We start from the raw sequence: 18,287 nt of genomic DNA, 5'->3' as shown, positions 1-18,287 counted from the left end.
AATTAAGTTAAGCTGTGTATGATTATTAAGATGATGAGAATTCCTTAATGATTGATTGCTGTAACTGGATGATGCTAAATTGAGTCAAGCTGTGTATTCAGTTATGTATATATACCTCTGCTGTCCTACAATAAAGCGGCTCCCACTGTATCAACCTTCACAAGTTGCTTGTCACTCCCCGGTTATTTTGCCCAGCAGAGCACAAGGCAGGATGTCTACCCTCACCACTCTTACTAAGCAAAATGCTAGAAGATAGAGCCAGCCTACTTGTCAGAGAGGTTTTCACTAGAATTAACTCAAAATGGATCACAGACCTAAATGTAGGACACAAAACTTCCCAAGCTGAAATTCAAAGAACAAAAAAGACAAAATATTGAAGAACTGTGGAACAATTCAAACAGATAATGACATACACCTAAGAAATACAAGAAAAAGATAAAGGACCAGAGGAAATATTCAAAGCAATAATTACTGGTAATTTCCCAAAATTAATGGTAGACACCCTTTACTGCACCTGGTGTTCCCTAACCAGAGTCTGGAATGTAGAGTACCCTCTGCATTCATCTGCTAGAGCTGCTATAGTACCCTAGGCTTGGTGGCCTAAAGAACAGACATTTATTTTCTCAAAATTCTGGAACTTTGAGATTGTCAGGCAAAGTGGCACATACCTGTAATTCAGCAACTCAGGAGGCTGAGGCAAGAGGATCACAAGTTCAAAGCCAGTCTCAGCAACTTAGCAGCAAGGCCATAAGCGACTTAGTGAGATCTTGCTTCAAAATAAAATGTAAAAAGGGACAGAGTATGGCTCAGTGGTTGAGTGCCCTGGGTTCAATCCCTGGTACCAAAAAAAAAAAAAAATGGAGAAGGGGAAGAAGTAGTCTGAGATCAAGGTGTCAGTAGGTCAATCTCTTCCCGATGCCTCTGTCCTCAGTTTACAGATGGCTGTTTTCTGTCTGTATCTTCACATGGTCTTCCTCTAAACATGGGTGTCCTAGTCTCCTTCTTTCAAGGACAATAATCATATAAGGGTTCACCCACCAACAACCTCATTTTAACTTCATTACTATTTAAAGACTCCATATACAGGGGGTGGGGTTGTAGCTCAGTGGTAGAGCACTTGCCTAGCATGTGTGAGGCACTGGATTTGATTATCAGCACCACACATAGATTAATAAACAAAGGTCCATCAACAACTAAAAAATGTTTTGAGATTAAAAAAAAAGACTCCATCTACAAATAAAACCACATTCTGGGGTCCTGAGGGTGAGGACCTCAACATATGAATCAGTGGCGAATACGTTTCACCCCGTAACACAATTCATTACACTCTTTCATGCAAATCCTTTCTACAACTCCTTCACCTCATCATTTTAAAGTTTGCCACTGTCCTATTTCCTAATACTATGTTCTCTTTTTGCTGTTTATGATTTATCCTTTTGAAAAGGATAAATCATAAACAGCAAAAAGAGAACATATGATTTATCCTTTTGAAAAGGATAATTATCCTACTTTAATAGGATCTGAGGAAAGAGGAGGAGGAAAATGGATATGCTTACTTCACCATCTTCTGTGAAGGAGTCCTTACCAATCCTCTTAAATGCCACCTGCAGCTCAGAAATCTTGCTGATGTCAGACCACAGTAATCACTCCTTTCTCCTAACTCCTGATTCATTTGACGTATTTCTCTTTTTTTTAACTTTTATTATCCCTTCAAGTCCACATATAGATTTTAAGTAATGATGACTTTTTTTATTTCTATTTTACCTCCTAAATATCTAGTACCATATCATATTCACTATTTGATTGATAAAAATAAGTAACTTTATAGATTTATACAACCACCTTATTATAATTCAAAAATTCGATTTTTGTTAATGTTTTGATGTAGTGGGCCAATGAACACATTACATCATGAAATTCACAATGTACCGCCTTATTCTATACAGCAGCTTCTGGGAGTCAGCAGTGTGAAAATTCACAGCAAAGTCCCAAAATGAAAAGCACAGTGCCATCTCCTGGATCAAAGCTCCAGGTTAAATAAATAAAGCTAAATAAATAGCAGTGCCAGGTCTATGAAGAGGAAATAAGACATGAAATTGACTCTTTGCTTTCCTTATGACCTTGTGTATCAAGGGTGATATAGTTAATCAATGTCAATCACAATAGTGATGAAAAAATCTTAGTCCTGAATTCAGGTCATCTACAGCTGAGCTGAGGATATAGCTCAGTTGGTAGAGTGCTTGTCTCACATGCCCAAGGCCCTAGGTTTAATCCCAGCACCACAAAAAAAAAAAAAAAAAAAAAAAAAAAAAAAAAGGTCATAAGTTGACCTGTTAATGGATCTTCCAGTTCTTCAGTGGCTAATGCTGTCATGTGGTTGGCTAGTGAAAATTTTATGCAGCTTTGCTCTATCAAATGCTGTGACAAATCAAATGTTGAAAAATAAGATGGCAAACATCAATGTCACTTAATATCTCAAGACTGCAAAGGCTGATTTACTCAAGACACCAGAGACTTAGAGACTTGATTTGACAGAGACTCTGATTATCCAAATCAGGCTTTCTTAGGTGGAAAAGGTGGTGATAGGATGAGTAAAAAGGGAGAGAAGCAAGATCAATTCCTAGGTGCCCATTGTAATAGCATGTGTGAAACAAAACGAAAGCATTAACATAGTGCTTGGGGAATCAGAAGCATTTTCTACATTCTTATGTGCACCAGATTTTCTTTCTCCTTTGTTAAGATTCTCCCCTCGTCCTGGGAAACACGGTTTGGTCAAGCAGATCTAAGGTAAATGTGTATCCATTTTCAGCTGAAACCAGGTGCAATGCCAGCAGGGAAGCTACAAAATGATGTTGAGACTTTAAACATGAAGCCAGTCTTCAAGGTGAGCTGGGGAACTTCTGCAGAGACTATAAACTGGAAGGGAGAAGAGGTGAAGGGAGGGAAGAGGGGAGGGGAGGGAAAGTGTTGAGAGGGAGGGGGTTTCACTTTATTTAGCCTAGGCCCATTGACTGGGAAGTCTGATCTTGCGGTGAGTGAAAAGCAGCAGCCAATGGACTCCAGGAGCAGCAGTGCCTATCTCTAAAGTCCTTTTATGTCTCATAATGCCTGGATAGCACCCCCAAGTGTTGAGTAAAGGCTGTTCAACGCTGCCTTTTTGTATCAGCTGTGCTGGAGAAGTGAGAGGGGCCAGGGCCTGATGTTAAGCAGATCTGGGAGGAGCAGCCTAAGAAGAAACCACAGGATGACCACAGCAGGGAGACTGGGGAGGCCCTAGGCAGGACTGGCAAAAAAATGGACAGGGCAGATTTGTGTGTCCTATAATACAACAAAAGACCAAGGTCTTCTAGTGACCTAGGAAACAACATCACTGGGAAGGATGACTCCCTCAGACTGGAGCCCTTGAGGATATGCTGGTCATGGCTGTAGAAAGGAATTTGAATCTGCTTCTCTCTCTCTCTGGATTTTGTTTCTGCCTTTCCAACATATTGGGGGCTTTGGATGACCTTGCTATTGCAGATGGGGATTTTCTTATAGCATCAAAGGCTCCTCTAGCCTCAATCTAGTTATTATTAAAAGTAATAATAACCAGACCTATAAGTTAGTAATGAGTATCTAGTATTGAATTAACTCAGGAAAATGCACAGCCTGGAGACTCAAAAATACTGTCAAGGTTGTGAGCCTGGGGCTTCAGCCTCTCTTAGCCCCTGCTCCGGCAGAACTCAGGAGGCAGGCAGATTTGTCTCCCTTTCTCTTCTCCTTCTCCATTTCCCCAGTTAAACACCCTCTCTTCTCACTTCTGGATTGCCTCAAATCCTTCTTTGCTTTGGTCTCCCAAGGCTGTCTTTAGACTCCTTCAGGATCCTACTTTCCAAAGCATGAGGGTGAAAAATTTGGATCAGATAAATTCACTCTGCTCATTTTTTGAATTATAGTAATGTCTGGGTCAACTTAAAAATGTTTGTCTCTAAGAAGTCTAGGATAGAATCTTCAGGCAGTCCAGCAACAAGTAGGGAAATGTATCTGTCGAAAGGACCTCTGGCACTTCAAGATGGCTAATCTGGAGTCAGAGCTGAGAACACAATCAAGTCTATAGCCAAGGAGAGCTTCCACATTACCAGACTCTAGTGGCAATACTGCCCTAGGTCTTGAACTGTAGGCTATTAAGGTTAAAATCAGGTCAATGGCAACTTTGGCAGGAAAACAGATTGCCACCTCTGCCATTGCTACTTACTGGTGGGCACAATTATGGATATCTTTGACTTTGGTTTCTCACCATTCTAATATGTTAATAGCTGTCCCACCAGCAGTAACTACTCACAAAGAATGCGCAGATGTTCGGCATTCACAAGGGTTGGTTCAAAGAGTAGAAAGGACAGAATTGAGCATAGAAATCAAAACCAATGACCACAAAACTATGACATCTTGGTCAACCTGCCTTTTTGCCATTGCAAATATACTTCATCATAATTCTGAGCTACCTGGACTTTGATCTGATGTTAGGGAAATGCATATTCAATAATCGCAGTAAGAGTAGATACCAAACTCACCATATTTTATTACTTAAATGGATTCCACAAAGTAAATATCAAAACAGTTTACTGATGTTGGAAGCTAAAAAGAAAGGGAAGTATAGCAGAAACTGGTGTCTGTGGGTGTTGGTGTTTAGAACAGACCTAAGTATCAAACCCATTTCCCACCACACATACTTCCTGGCCCTAAAAACGCCCCCTTCTAACTACATTTTTGTGACAGTTCTTCCCCTTCAAAGTTCAATCTGGTATTTTTTTTAACCTCTAGGGCTCATGTACTAAGTACTGGGAAAAGGAAGAATGCACCCCACATTCTTTGTCTTAGTTGAAATTGCATTTTTTTAAAGAAAATCAAATGTATTGGTTTTTTTTTACTGCTTTAATATTTTTAATAAAAAAGCTCATTTTAAAAGATGACATAAACAATGTTACAATAATTTTAGTCCCTGAAAAAGTCCAAAGAAGGATGTAAGGCTTTAGATTCTCTCTGAAATTAAGTGTTTGGGAAATAAAAATCTACAACATGAAGAGGTCTATTAAACTAGTTTGTTTTTTTTTAAGGAAAAAAATAAAAGACTGGGTGGCTTATAAAACATTTATTTTGTCAGTCCTGGACACTAAGAAGTCCAAGATTAGGACACCAGGAGACTCAGTGTCTGGTGAGAGCTCTCTTCTTAGTTTGCAGATGGCCATCTTCTCTTGTATTCTCACATGGTAAAGAGCAAGCTCCAGACTGAGAATGAGAGGGAGAGAGAAAGCTCTCTCCTGTTTCTTCTCCCAGGGGCACTAACTTCATGAGGGCTCTATTCTCATTACCAATCCATCACATTGGGACCTAGAGTTTCAACACATGAATCTGGGGAACATACATTCATTCAGTCCACAGTACCACTGAATCCACAATCCTAAAAAGTCAACTGAATAAAGTCCACAATTTTCATAAGGAGACCTGACAGGTTTCTGGAACCACCAGAGTTTTGAGTTATGTCACTTTCACGTGTCTCTCTAGCAAGTAACTTAGTCTCTCCCAATCCAAGTAATAACTGCATTAAATATCTCACTGGATGGTTACCAGGGGCAAATAAGATAAACTGAGTAAAAATGTCAATATAGCACAGAGGATATTATTGCAACAAAACTCTTTTACTATGGCCCAGATTCTTTGGGACAGTTTCAAATGTATTCTCAATGGTATTGCAAAATTCTAGTACATGTATGATTGGTGGAATGACTCAGTCATCTGCCCTCATGTATTTCCACCACTCTGGCTATAGAATGGCTTTTTTTTTAACCTTCACTATTCACAAATGGTATTTTTAAAATTTGTTCTAATTAGTTATACGTGTGACAGTAGAATGCATTTTGACACATCATACACAAATGAAGTATAACTTCTCATTCTTTTGGTTGTACTTGTTGTAGACTCATACCAATCATGTAATCACATATGCGCATAGGGTAATAATGTCTGATTCATTCTACTATTTTTACTAACCCCATGCCCCCTCCCCTCCATTCACGCCCTTCTGCCTAATCCAAAGTACTTCTATTTTTCCAAACCTCACCACCACCCACACACTTTATTGTGAATCACCATCCACAAATCAGAGAAAATATTTGGCCATTGGTTTTTTGGGACTGGCTTATTTCACATGATAGTCTCCAGCTCCATCCATCTACCTACAAATGCCATAATTTCATTCTTCTTTCAGGCTGAGAATAGCTTTTTTTAAAATTCTCTTTTCTTAAAATCAAACTGAGAATTACTTTTGCCTAATGTTCAAGTTCAAATCACTGCCATGACTGAGATAATGACACTGTACTCACCTCTCATGCAGTGTACACATCATCTAGAATACCTATTCAAGACTCTGCCCTGTGCAAACTGGTCTACCTCCTGAGGGAAGAAGGGACTGCAGCAAGACTCATTACCAAAAGAGAACCTGGCCAGGAGTTGGAAAAGCATTTAATATAGTTCAGTCACTTCTTAGCAGCTGAGAAACTTTGAATTCATGACATTGTACATGGTTTCCAATATTTCTTATGGCCCTACCCTAATCTGTTCATTTTTTTCCCAATTTCATCTGTTTTACCCACCCAAGAGTTGCCCCTAGTTTTATAAAATGACATTTTTCCCCACCATCAGCCTCAGGGTCATGACTAGTATGTTCACTAGTTGGGGTGATTTAAAATCAGTCAGTAAAACAAACCACAAGTAGATTAACAAAACCCCTAGAACTCAGCTGTATGTTCCTTATTTACACTCTCCGCTAAAGAAAGAGTAAATGCAAAGGAATCTAATAAGGCTTAAACAGTTAGTTTTATCTGTCAATTCCTAGAGTGTCTGATCCCTTTTCTCTCACCTGACTTCTCAGGTCAATATTTCTAAGCACAAAAGTTAAATACTGAAATGTCCTCATACAAAGTATAAGATACACCAGGAGACAAACCAAATGCTACAGTTCACCTCCCCAAGATGTCTCCAGAGCGAATAGATCTGGGCCTTATATGTGCCACTTGGGAACTGCTGTCACAGCAATTTCCACTCCACCATTTTGCCACACATCTGTGCCGCCTGGCAGTTAAGGTAAATCTCTTGATAGAGAAGCCTTACTTTCCTCCACCTACCCCGATCCTATCTATCCTGCTAGGCCTGCTCAGACCCTACCTCTTCCAAGTCATCTCCAGTCTCTTCCCCTAATCACCAGCTCCAGGATAATCTTCCAAATCCCTCCATAAAGTCTTTCATCAATCACCATCTGGCTCCTTTGCAGTGATCAGTACAGTGCCAGTCACTGCCCAAGCACATGGACCAATTATGTACGCCCCAGGGAACTGATTGTCCTACCTCCCATTTGTTTGATTGGCATGTTATGATCACAGAAGTCAAATAAACTGAAGGAGCATTGTCATGTAAAATATACTAAATACACTTCCTAGACACATTCCGGGATTTTGGTGTAAGAGAAGTCTCCAATGAACCCAAAAGAGTTCATTGGGAGGTCCCCTGCAGCACTAACCAGGGCCTCCTCCAAAGCTGCCTACCCATACAAATCCTGCCTTTGTTGATTAGCCTACTACAAAATATGGATATACTAAAGCCTTAATCTGATCAGGCTGCTATAACAAAATATCATAAACTGGGTAGTTTATAAACAACAGAAGTTTATTTCCCAGTTCTGGAGAATGGGAAGTCCAAGATCAAGGCAGATTAGGTATCTGGTTACAACCTTACATAACACATGGGAGTAGGAGAGCTCTCTGGGGCCTCTTTTTAAGTGCACAAATCCTAAGCCCTCATGATCTAATCAAAAAGGCCCCACTTCTAATACCATTACAGTGGTAATTAGATTTCAACATACAGACTTTGGGGAGACAAAGTATGACTATGGAAAGCAGATAGATATGAACATTTATTAAATAAAATTATCTAGAGGTCTTTTTTGCTAATTTCAAACTCCACAGTCAACATCAGCATCAGATTCCCAGATACTTCAGCTGTTCCTATATTAGACAACAGCCTTTTTCAGAGAGAAGGGATGTGAGGAATTCTGACTCCTTGCTGCTACCAGGCTAAAATGAGGACAGCATTTGGACTGCTCCCTGAAATTAAAAGGTATCACCTGCCTTGTTAAAAGCCTTGAAGCTAGATGGGCTGCTACTGGGACTAAGCTGAAGTGAGGTTATTCATTTTCACGGTTAAGGGTTAGGGCGGGAGGAGTTTCAAACTTATTAACAATCATGTTAAAATTATGTTTGGCTAAGCCTTCCTACTACCCCAAATTATTCAACAAACTGTCATCAAGTCAATCAAGATAATCTATACCATGTGTAACTTCATCTTTCTTTAAGTGATTACACTGAAAAAGTTATGAGAGGTAAAATTCTCCTGCAAATTTGAGTTGAGGATCCTGTATTAAACACCCACAATAAATGATTAGTCTAGATTGTCACCTAATCTAGAGAAAATGGTGGTAATCTAAATAGGTTAATCAATAAACTTAGCTGAGCCTCTGTTGTGGCCAGGCCAATGTTTACACTAAAAGTATATAAGATAATTTCACAACCCTTCAGGAACTTAAAATCTAATTAGGTAGTCAGGGCATGTACACAAGAAAAATAAACAAATGAAAAGCAAATGGAAGGAGAACGTAGCCAGTCAACTCAAACCCTACTCCACACATGACCCTCCAGCGTGTAACTGCCCACAACTATGGCTAGTCAAGGAGCCCTTAACTACACGAGCTTCACCTGTGCCTTTTTGTGTTCCTGCATCATCTATCTCCAATTTCATATCAACTGCTGCTTCCTCTTCCCTGTCCCATCCAGTCTGACTCAGAATTGCCCTTCTGTACTCCAGGGGTGCCCTCTCCAAACCTTATCAGGGCACTCGTGACACTGTTCCACAATTGCTCATGTGACTCCTGACTGCACTGTGAATTACTGGGGAGCAAAACTGTTTTCTCCAGTGTTTAGTCCCCAATGGGCACATTATAGGCTCAAGAAATGACCGAATTGATGAATAAATGCCAATCCTGATCTTCCCTCCTAAACATATTTTAACCTTATTTTAAATCTGCCTTCTCTATACCTCCAAGGAGACAATACAGTATAGAATGGTCACTGAGTATGTAGCCTCTGAAATCAGACTGACATAGTATCTCTGTTCCATTACTTGTTAGTAAAGTGATGAGCAAATTATATAACCCACATATGCCTCAATTTCCTTATTTGTAAAATGAAGCCCCTGGTTCCCTATCACTTTCAGAAAACTGACCTCTTTTGTCACTTTAAGAAAGCCCTTCATGATTTGGCTCCAATTCCCCCGCCCCTCTGCTTACAGCCAAGTCCCAGACTCTCTACTGCCTACAAATCCCTCAATGTGTCCTATTCTCACAGCTCTCCATTCCAGGCTGTTCTATCAAGACCATGATTTCTGCTTGGTTACCTGGATTATTCTTTCTGATCCTTCATCTCTGAACCTAGATGTCACCTCTTCCATGGTTACATTATGGCCTCAAGTGAAACGAAGGCCTCAGTTTAAATCCTAGCTATATCATTTACAGGTAACATGACCCTGAGGGATTAGTTTGCTTCTCTTGGCTTCCTGTTTGCTACCTGTAAAATGGAAATAGAAAGAACCTACCAGGTAGGGTTGCTGTGAGGATTAGACAAAAAGTATCTCCCCCAAGAAAAGACCACAGAGAGTCTTAATACTTGCTAGTTACTACTACTGGCCCTAGGAACTTTCCTAAGCACTTTTAATACTCACATGATGCCTTGTAGAAAATAAGAGGTTTAGAGCTGTCACGTAACTGCCCCAAGCATTAACTTCCAACATCAGAGTTAACACTTGAACCCAGAACCTCACAAGCAGAAAAGGTTTGGAAAACAGGATCAGGGTTAGAGAATGTGTGGAGCTTGCTCAAGGACTCATGATCAGTTACTGCTCTATGCTCAACCAGATCTGGTTCTAAAGTGATAGCTGAATTGTGATTTGAAAGTCTTATAAACTACAAGCATCATAAAATAAGATTTGAGGAGCTAAAAATGGTAAAAGTCCTTCAAAGAAGCTGAGAAACTCGGCTTGGTTCCCACCAGTGGATGAAGGAATTCTTTAATTTAGGCAAAAAAAAAAAGGCAACTATCTTTTTATCTACCTAATTCCCTGTATATAGCTGTATGAAGTAGCTTTGTCACAGTTACAAAAACTCATGAAAATACAAAAACGTAATATTTATGAACACTAAAAAATGTATCTAAATGTAACATTTTAAATGATTTATAAAACAAAATGCTGATTCTTACAAATGTGACATTATTTATATTTTTATTTTTAGAAAGACTTACAAATAGTTCACCAGAATACAATTTTCACAATTCACTTTATAGTTAATTAATTTATGTCCAAAGTGAGTCATTTTCTATATGGTTTCTGAAAAAGCAAAACACTTTATATTTTCAGTAGAAAAAAATTTACATGTGGAAGTCAAAAACATCTTCAACCACCATATCTTTTCTTGAGTTCTTCAACAGAATTATCTTTCAATCCTGATTTGTCTATGTGATTGAACAATACATGTGCAACTGAAAGAGAAAAAAAAATCCATTTTAATCTCATTTTCAAAAAAACTAAGCAAAATGTGAACTAAAAGAAGTAATCTGATCTGTCAAATAAAAGTTTTTTATATTTTAAAAGCAATAATTAAAATTACTTATAAATTCCAACTCACATATTTAAAAAGCCAACTTGAGAATGAAAATTACAATAATTCAACAATGTTTCTTTCCAAAATATTTTGTTTTAACAGCACAAAATTTCCCTGACATCGTTAATGACATTAACCTTACAGAATAAACTTAATTTATTCTATAACAGTCTAAAAAGTTTTTGGCCTAACAAATATACTTTTTTTAAATATTTTTTTTTAGTTGTTGATGGATATTTTATTTATTTATATGTGGTGCTGAGAATCGAACCAGTGCTTCACACATGCTAGGCAAGCACTCTACCACTGAGCCACAACCTCAGCCCCACAAGTATACTTTTATTTACTTAATATTTTTATTTCAATTTTAGATCTTTTTTAAACTTTATATCATTACTATAAATTGAAAATCAGCAATAATATCTATGAAATCACATTTGATGGGCTATACATTTTTAGATCAAATAATACATAAATACTAAAGGTTTTTAAAAATGGTATTAAAAAAAGATTTGTCTATGAATCATAAAATCATCATTCTTACCTGAGTGGTCTATACTCAACTTTGGAAAACATAGTTCATGTGAGAACTATGAACAGCTATTAATGATAATGGCAATATAAATATGGATAACAGCAGCTATCTTCACGGAATGCTTAATTACATGCCAGAACCATTCCAAATACTTCCTATGTTTAACTTAGCACACAGTTGTGACCCAACCAAGACACAGTTGGTAGGTTAGTCTAAAGAGCAAGCTTACATTCTTCAAGTACACTTTGAACATAATATCACATTAGAGGGACAAGAAACCATTCAACACTTCTATATTGAAAGGCTATTATGTACTAGCACTGAGGCCTACTGAGCAAGGTAAACAAAGTTCCTGCTCTCATGAAGCTTTTGTTCTGTTAGGGAAAAAGAAATAATAAGCATATACATGAAACACTCTCAGTTATGTGTTAGGAAAAAAAATCAAGCAGGATTAGAAAACAAAGTGAGGGGCAGTGATGGGAGGTGGACAGTCATTTTAACCAGAGTTGGTGAAGAAAGTGTCTGTGAGGTGAAACTCAAAGAAGCCAGGAAGCACCAAGGTAAAGAAGACCCGTAGGAAAGTCTAAATTCTAGGCTGAGGGAACAAATATAAAGTCCCTGAGGTTAAAGTAAGTTTGGCAGTTTAACATATTAAAAGATGTAAAGCCAACAAGTTGGGGGTGGAATAATGAAAAAAAAAAGTGGCAGCCCAGCATGGTGGTACACGCCTGTTATCCCATTGGCTCCCAGGCTGAGACAAGAGGAGTTCTAAGCCAGCCTCAGCAATCGCAAGGCACTAAGCAACTCAGTGAGACCCTGTCTCAATAAAACACAAAATAGGGCTGGGGATGTGGCTCAGTGGTTGAGTGACCCTAAATTCAATCCCTGGTCTCCACTTGCTCAACCCTCGCCAAAAAAAAGAACAAATGGCAGATGATGAGATCAGAACAGCAATAATAATGACATATCTGGGATTTCACAGAATGGTTTGGGTACACTAAAAATAAGGCAGAAGCTTTAGGATTAAATTCTATTTTTAAAAAATCTCTAAATTACATATCCACTTTCCAAAGTACAAGAGTATTTTTCTTATTAAGAATCATTTATTCATTTCTAGAAATAAAGAGTAAGAAAAGGAATCAAGTATGTTCGATATAGGAGTTATCTAAAAATGATACACTGCGCTTTTGCTAATTTTTAAAATACAAAAAAACTGATTAGTCCTGTATTTGATTTTGCTTTTCCCTGAAACCAGTATATAGCCCCAAAATGAAGTTTTCACAGTTCGATTTTACTTTAAGATTTCCCAAAACTGACCCTTCATGCCAAAGACTGACATGTGAAAATAAATAAGAGATGTGAAAATACAAAAGGGACATAATTCTTCAAGCTCATTACCTGCCATTCTTTACCCCTCAAATCTATAATCCAGTCACAGTACGTTTTTAATTCTCTGAACTTTGCTCTTTCCTGCCTCAGTACTTCTAGCATGCATCATTCCCTTAGTCAAAACTCTTCTCTACTCCTTCATCTAAATGACTCCTGAACTTCTTTGAAAATTCAGCTGAAACAAACTCAAGAAAATGAATTATCTCCCTCAAAATGCATTAGACGTTAGGCCCATACTGGCCCAACAGTTACATGCTCCATGATGGCAAGAATTCAACTATTATGCCACATACCATACTTCTAAGAAGAGCCCAGAAGTGGAAGGTCAGGGTTCAAATCCTGGGTGTTTCTTTAACTATGTGACCTTGGTCAAATTCCTTAACCTCTCTACTGGACAGTTTTTCTTCTATAAAGAACAAATGGCATGTCTTATATACAGAGATATGATAAATTGTGGTATAAAGGTGTATTAAGAATTGTAATGCAAAAAATAATAATAAGAGAGCTCATGTAAAAAAATGTAAAATAGATTTGACTATTTTGACAAATGTAAATCATTTGACTTAATATTTTCATTACTTGTATATATAAACACTTATATATTTATTCTTAAAAAAAGAAAACAAAGAACAAATGCCTGGCTCATTAATTAAAATTATAATTTTAAAAATGAAAATTAATTAAATTTTTAATAAAAATTAAAAACTAAAAACATAATTTTTAAAAATTAGTTGCCTGTAATCCCAGCAATTTGGGAGGCTAAGGCAGGAGGCCAACCTCAGCAACTTGACAAATCCCTGTCTCAAAGTAAAAAATAAAAAGGGCTGGGGAGGTGGTTGGTGGTTAAGCACCCCTGGGTTCAATCTCTAGTACAAAAAAAAAAGGAAAAAAGAAAAAACACCAGAGAGAACAATAATAGCAATAATAGTACCTACACTTGCTACTACTGTCAGGATTAAAAATACAATTTTAATTGTACTTAATTTAACTGCACTTCAATTAACAACTTAATGTAATTATAATTAACTTACATGTAATTGCATATACCTTGTAAATAAAGTCTGTTGTCATTCTTTGAACAGTAAAGGAGCATATAAGAATAACTAGAAATAGAAAAACCTTTTAGAACTTACTCTTTTTCTCAGATTCTGACATAAACATTACTGCCATATCAAACCTTTTTAGTTCAGAAAGTCTTTGTAAGATTTCAAAAATAAGTGATGGCTTTTCTTTCCTGAAATAATCCAAAAAATAAAAACCAATAATCAGTTAAAAGTAACTCATTTAATTTTGTTTACTAACACAATATTTCTAATTATACACAAGTAAGATTGTCACTTTTTATATTTTCCCTGGATACTGTTTATATTTTAAGTCCCCAAATGATAAAATTTCTCAAAATCAGCCAAAGAAATTATAATATTCTTAAATGAGAGCTTAGTACAGAGAAACCATTATTCTAACGCTGGTCATTTCCACATCCTACTTCTTTACAAAAAAAATTAAATCCACGGCTGGAGTTGTGGTTCAGCAGTAAAGTGCTCACCTAGCATGTGCGAGGCACCCTGGGTTTGATCTTCAGTACCACATAAAAATAAATAAATAAAATAAAGGTATTGTGCTCAACTACAACTAAAAAAAACACGTTTTCCTCCCACTTAAGCTTTCACCCTTTTGTCTATACTTGTCATATCTTTATAACTTCTGTAATGTTAAAATTTACTAGAAAGTTAATTTTGCTATGTATAAAATATTAATGTCAAAGAATGAATTTTCCAAATCACAGTATTACAATATGAGAGCATAATTAAAATATTCAACTTACTCAATGTAAAAGTCATGCAGAATTTTAATGATTTGGTTGAATATATCTGGATCTAGATTCTTCTGAAACAACTTAGGATACAAGGATGGTTCAATTTGCTTGGGAAAAACAGAAAATTAAATTGTGGCAACATTCACATTGCACAAATTATTTACAAACTGTTTAAATAAAAGTAGTAAGAATAATTATAGGCCTGGGGTCGTGGCTCAGCAGTAGAGCGCTCGCCTAGCATGTGCGAGGCCCTGGGTTCGATCCTCAGTACCACATAAAAATAAACAAAAGTATTATGTACAACCAAAAAATAAATATTAAAAAATAATAATTATAATACATTAATATCTAATAAATATAAATGGGACCACATTTAAATGCAATTCTGAGAGAATAACAACAGATAATCTGTTTCAGTAAGGGGAAAAAAAATAATCACATGAACATACAGACACCACTCTACAAGGGACAACCTGTACTTTCAAAGAGGAAGAACTAGATAGAACTAGAAATATTTAAAAGGAAAATTAATGAGATAGCAAATTTGAAATGACAGTTTATTACCTAATTCTAAGGGAGTTAGATACTTTCATTATACTTGAAAAACACTATGTTAATCTATTATTCAGTTCTATTATTATTAAGTTCTATTCTAATCTATTATTTAGTGCTTTTTAATCATAAGAACTAAAGTTCTTATGATTCAATTCTGTATCTTGGAGCAAATAAAAGCTCATTTGTTTTCAGAAAAATAATTGTCTAAACATTGAGAATTACTTGACACACAGAAGTCATTCAATGTATTTCAGCTTGAAGGATGAAAAATTAAGCATAAGCTATATGAGAAATAAAATTACACTGAGTTATTTTAGACATTAGAATTTAATACAGAACCTATTTCCAAAGTTAAAAACCAAGGTTCACTGGTTGCAAATATTTTTAAATGTTCTGGCAAGATGATGATGTGTATTAAGCAAGGGGAAATGCATTTTCTAATATTATGTCATTCAAATATTATAGCACTACTATACAGTGACAAAAGTTCTTAGACCTTTTACTTCCAAGAATTACTAGCTTCCTCTCTCTTACCTTTAAATACTGATACAACATATCTGGAGAACCTTTCAGTTGTCTGAAATCAGATTCAAGCTGGAATGAGTTGGCAGGAACTGGAGGCAGAGCAGATGTGACAAACTTAGCAGGTACTTGTTCTCCCTTTATAGAAATTTTCTCACTCAAAGACTGGCTAATGTCCTGTTTCAAACTGACTCGAGGTCTGAAATATTTCAGAGGCATCAATCAAACAATTAGAAATGAATCATAAATAGTCAAAGCTCAATAAAGAAAATTGCATTAGAGATTTTTAAATTTCTAATGTATTAATGTTATTTATTTGTATTCTACAAGTATTAAATTCTTTTGACTAATAATATATATATAGTTTTGAAAAAAAAAAAAGACTATGCCCTTGCAAATTTTCATATTCTAGCTATACAATGACTATTCTCATCTGTTAGGTCACTAGCCTAGTCAGCCTTTGAGAATACCATTTCTACTGCAGGACTGCATCAAAAAAAAAAATCTCACATCTCAGCCTTTCAGAAATACAAACTATCAGTTACAAGATATTTCTAAGAAGAAAATGCTTCTTCCTTTTGTTTTACAAAAGCTACCCAATTACTATATTCCCACCAATCCATATTATCTCTTCAAGTAAAATTATCACTAACGTTCAAAGTTTAAAATAAAACAAAAAAGTGAAAATTCACAGGTTTGCTGAATGGCAACGTAAGACTATCTATAAGATCATACGTGGGCTTGGATTATGGCTCAGAGACAGAGCACTTGCCTAGCACCAGGTTCGATCCTCAGCACCACATATAAATAGATAAATAAAGGTACATCAACAACTAAAAAAAAAATTATATGTAATACTAAACAGTAATGCAAAATAAACCTAATCAGTCTGTATCATCTATATTTTCATATTCAGGAAACTCATGAAATTATTTAATCCCAAATTTAATTCCAAAATTTAAAGAGTGCCCAACAGTCTTCAATATTAATGGGTATAGAAAATAGGGGCTAGCCTTCAATAGATGAATGGATTTTAAAAAATGTGGCATATATACACAATGAAATATTACTCAGCAATTAAAAAGAATAAAATCATGGCATTTGCAGGTAAATGGATGGAGTTAGAGAAGATAATGCTAAGTGAAGTTAGCCAATACCAAAAAACCAAATGCCGAATGTTTTCTTTGATGTAAGGAAGCTGATTCATAGTGGGATAGAGAGGGGGAGCATGGGAGGAATAGACAAAACTCTAGGTAGGGCAGAGGGGTGGGAGGGGGCATGGGATAATTAATGATGGCTGAATGTGATGATCATTATTATCCAAAGTACATGTATGAGGACACAAATTGGTGTGAGTATACTATGTATACAATCAGAGATAAGAAAAATTGAGCTCTATATATGTAATAATATTTGTAATGCATTCTGCGGAAGGAAGGAAGGAAGGAAGGAAGGAAGGAAGGAAGGAAGGAAGGAAGGAAGGAAGGAAGGAAGGGAAAGAAAATAGGGACTGAGACTGGGGCTCAGCGGTAGAGCGTTTGCCTAGCATGTGCGAGGCTCTGGGTTCGATCCTCAGCACCACATAAAAAGAAATAAAAAACAAAGGTATTGTGTCCAACTACAATTAAAATACATATATTTTTTCAAAAAGAAAATAAAGGTAATATCTTGGGCTGGTTTTGTAGCTCAGTGGTATTGCACTTATCTAGCACATGTGAGGCACTGGGTTTGAACTTCGGTACCACATAAAAAAATAAGGAAACAAAATAAAGATATTGTGTCCAACTACAACTAAAAATATTTTTTAAAAAAGAAAAGTAGTATCTAAATTCTGCATTTTTTATGGATCTTCCTTTTAAAAAATTAAAATTTTTTGTTCAATTAAATAGTAAAATATATACACTGAAGTTCTAGAAAAGAAAATCAACAAAATCAATTTGATTAAGGCACTTTCTTATATCTACATTATCTCTGAAAACTCTGCTCCAATAAAGGAATAAGTGATTACTGTTAAACAAAAATCTTTCTCACAGTAAAGATAAATAAAAGAAAATTAGAACCTAAAGTGAGACAGTTCAAAAAACTGCAGTAAGTCAAAAGTCTTCTTAGTAATATCAATTTTCTACTGGAACTACTGTCATTCTAGATGATTAGCAAATAACAGTATTTCTACTCACGGCAAGGCTGAAGTATCATTGATTTCTTCTATTTTCAAAACTTTTGCTCGTGGAGTATCACTTGGGGGCAAAAGGTCATCTTGGCTTGAATTCTTCTTATTAGCAGTGCCTGTGGCTGCTATTACGTTTGCTAGATTAATAGGATTACCCTCTGGAGCAGCAGCAGTAGTGCTATCTGGCACATCAATAGTCTGTATCAAATTACCAGTTTCTTCAATAATAACCTTCTTGAGTGGTTTCTAAAACAATTAAAATCAATTCTTTAAATCAACATATTAGCGGTTTCCCATTTTAAGGTCACAAGTTAAAAGGTGCTGTGTTCTTACAGCTAATATCCAAGTTGTAAGTAAATTCAATTTGGTGGCTAAACAGACATAGGAATTACACTCTGAGAATACAAAGAATAAAAAGCTATGCACCTATCCTACACAAGATTTAAATGGAAAAGAAAAGCACAAATGCATAAGTAATTCCGAGGGAATGGATGTGCATAAAAGAAGAAAGCACAAAATGCTAAGAGAACTCAGGAAGGAAAAGTAAACAGTGGAATCA

General features: G+C 36.2%; 1 protein-coding gene across 10 annotated transcripts in view; it reads right to left on the bottom strand.

Moving 5' to 3' along the window:
• Positions 1 to 10,345: 10,345 nt before the first annotated feature.
• Positions 10,346 to 18,287, bottom strand: part of Rpap3 (RNA polymerase II associated protein 3) — a 35,117-nt gene continuing 27,175 nt past the window's right edge. For all 10 annotated transcript variants that reach the window (XM_013358387.4, XM_021726113.3, XM_013358388.4 and 7 more), the window contains 5 exons: positions 17,736 to 17,974; positions 15,571 to 15,757; positions 14,491 to 14,588; positions 13,799 to 13,899; positions 10,346 to 10,619 (listed from right to left, as the gene is read on the bottom strand). In XM_013358387.4, coding sequence (XP_013213841.1) covers positions 10,534 to 10,619; positions 13,799 to 13,899; positions 14,491 to 14,588; positions 15,571 to 15,757; positions 17,736 to 17,974 — 711 coding nt within the window. In that variant the 3' untranslated portion in view covers positions 10,346 to 10,533. The remainder of the gene's footprint in view (positions 10,620 to 13,798; positions 13,900 to 14,490; positions 14,589 to 15,570; positions 15,758 to 17,735; positions 17,975 to 18,287) is intronic.

The sequence above is a fragment of the Ictidomys tridecemlineatus genome, chromosome 6, assembly GCF_052094955.1.
Source record: "Ictidomys tridecemlineatus isolate mIctTri1 chromosome 6, mIctTri1.hap1, whole genome shotgun sequence".
Taxonomy (NCBI): domain Eukaryota; kingdom Metazoa; phylum Chordata; class Mammalia; order Rodentia; family Sciuridae; genus Ictidomys; species Ictidomys tridecemlineatus.
This window is presented reverse-complemented; position numbering and strand designations above follow the sequence as displayed.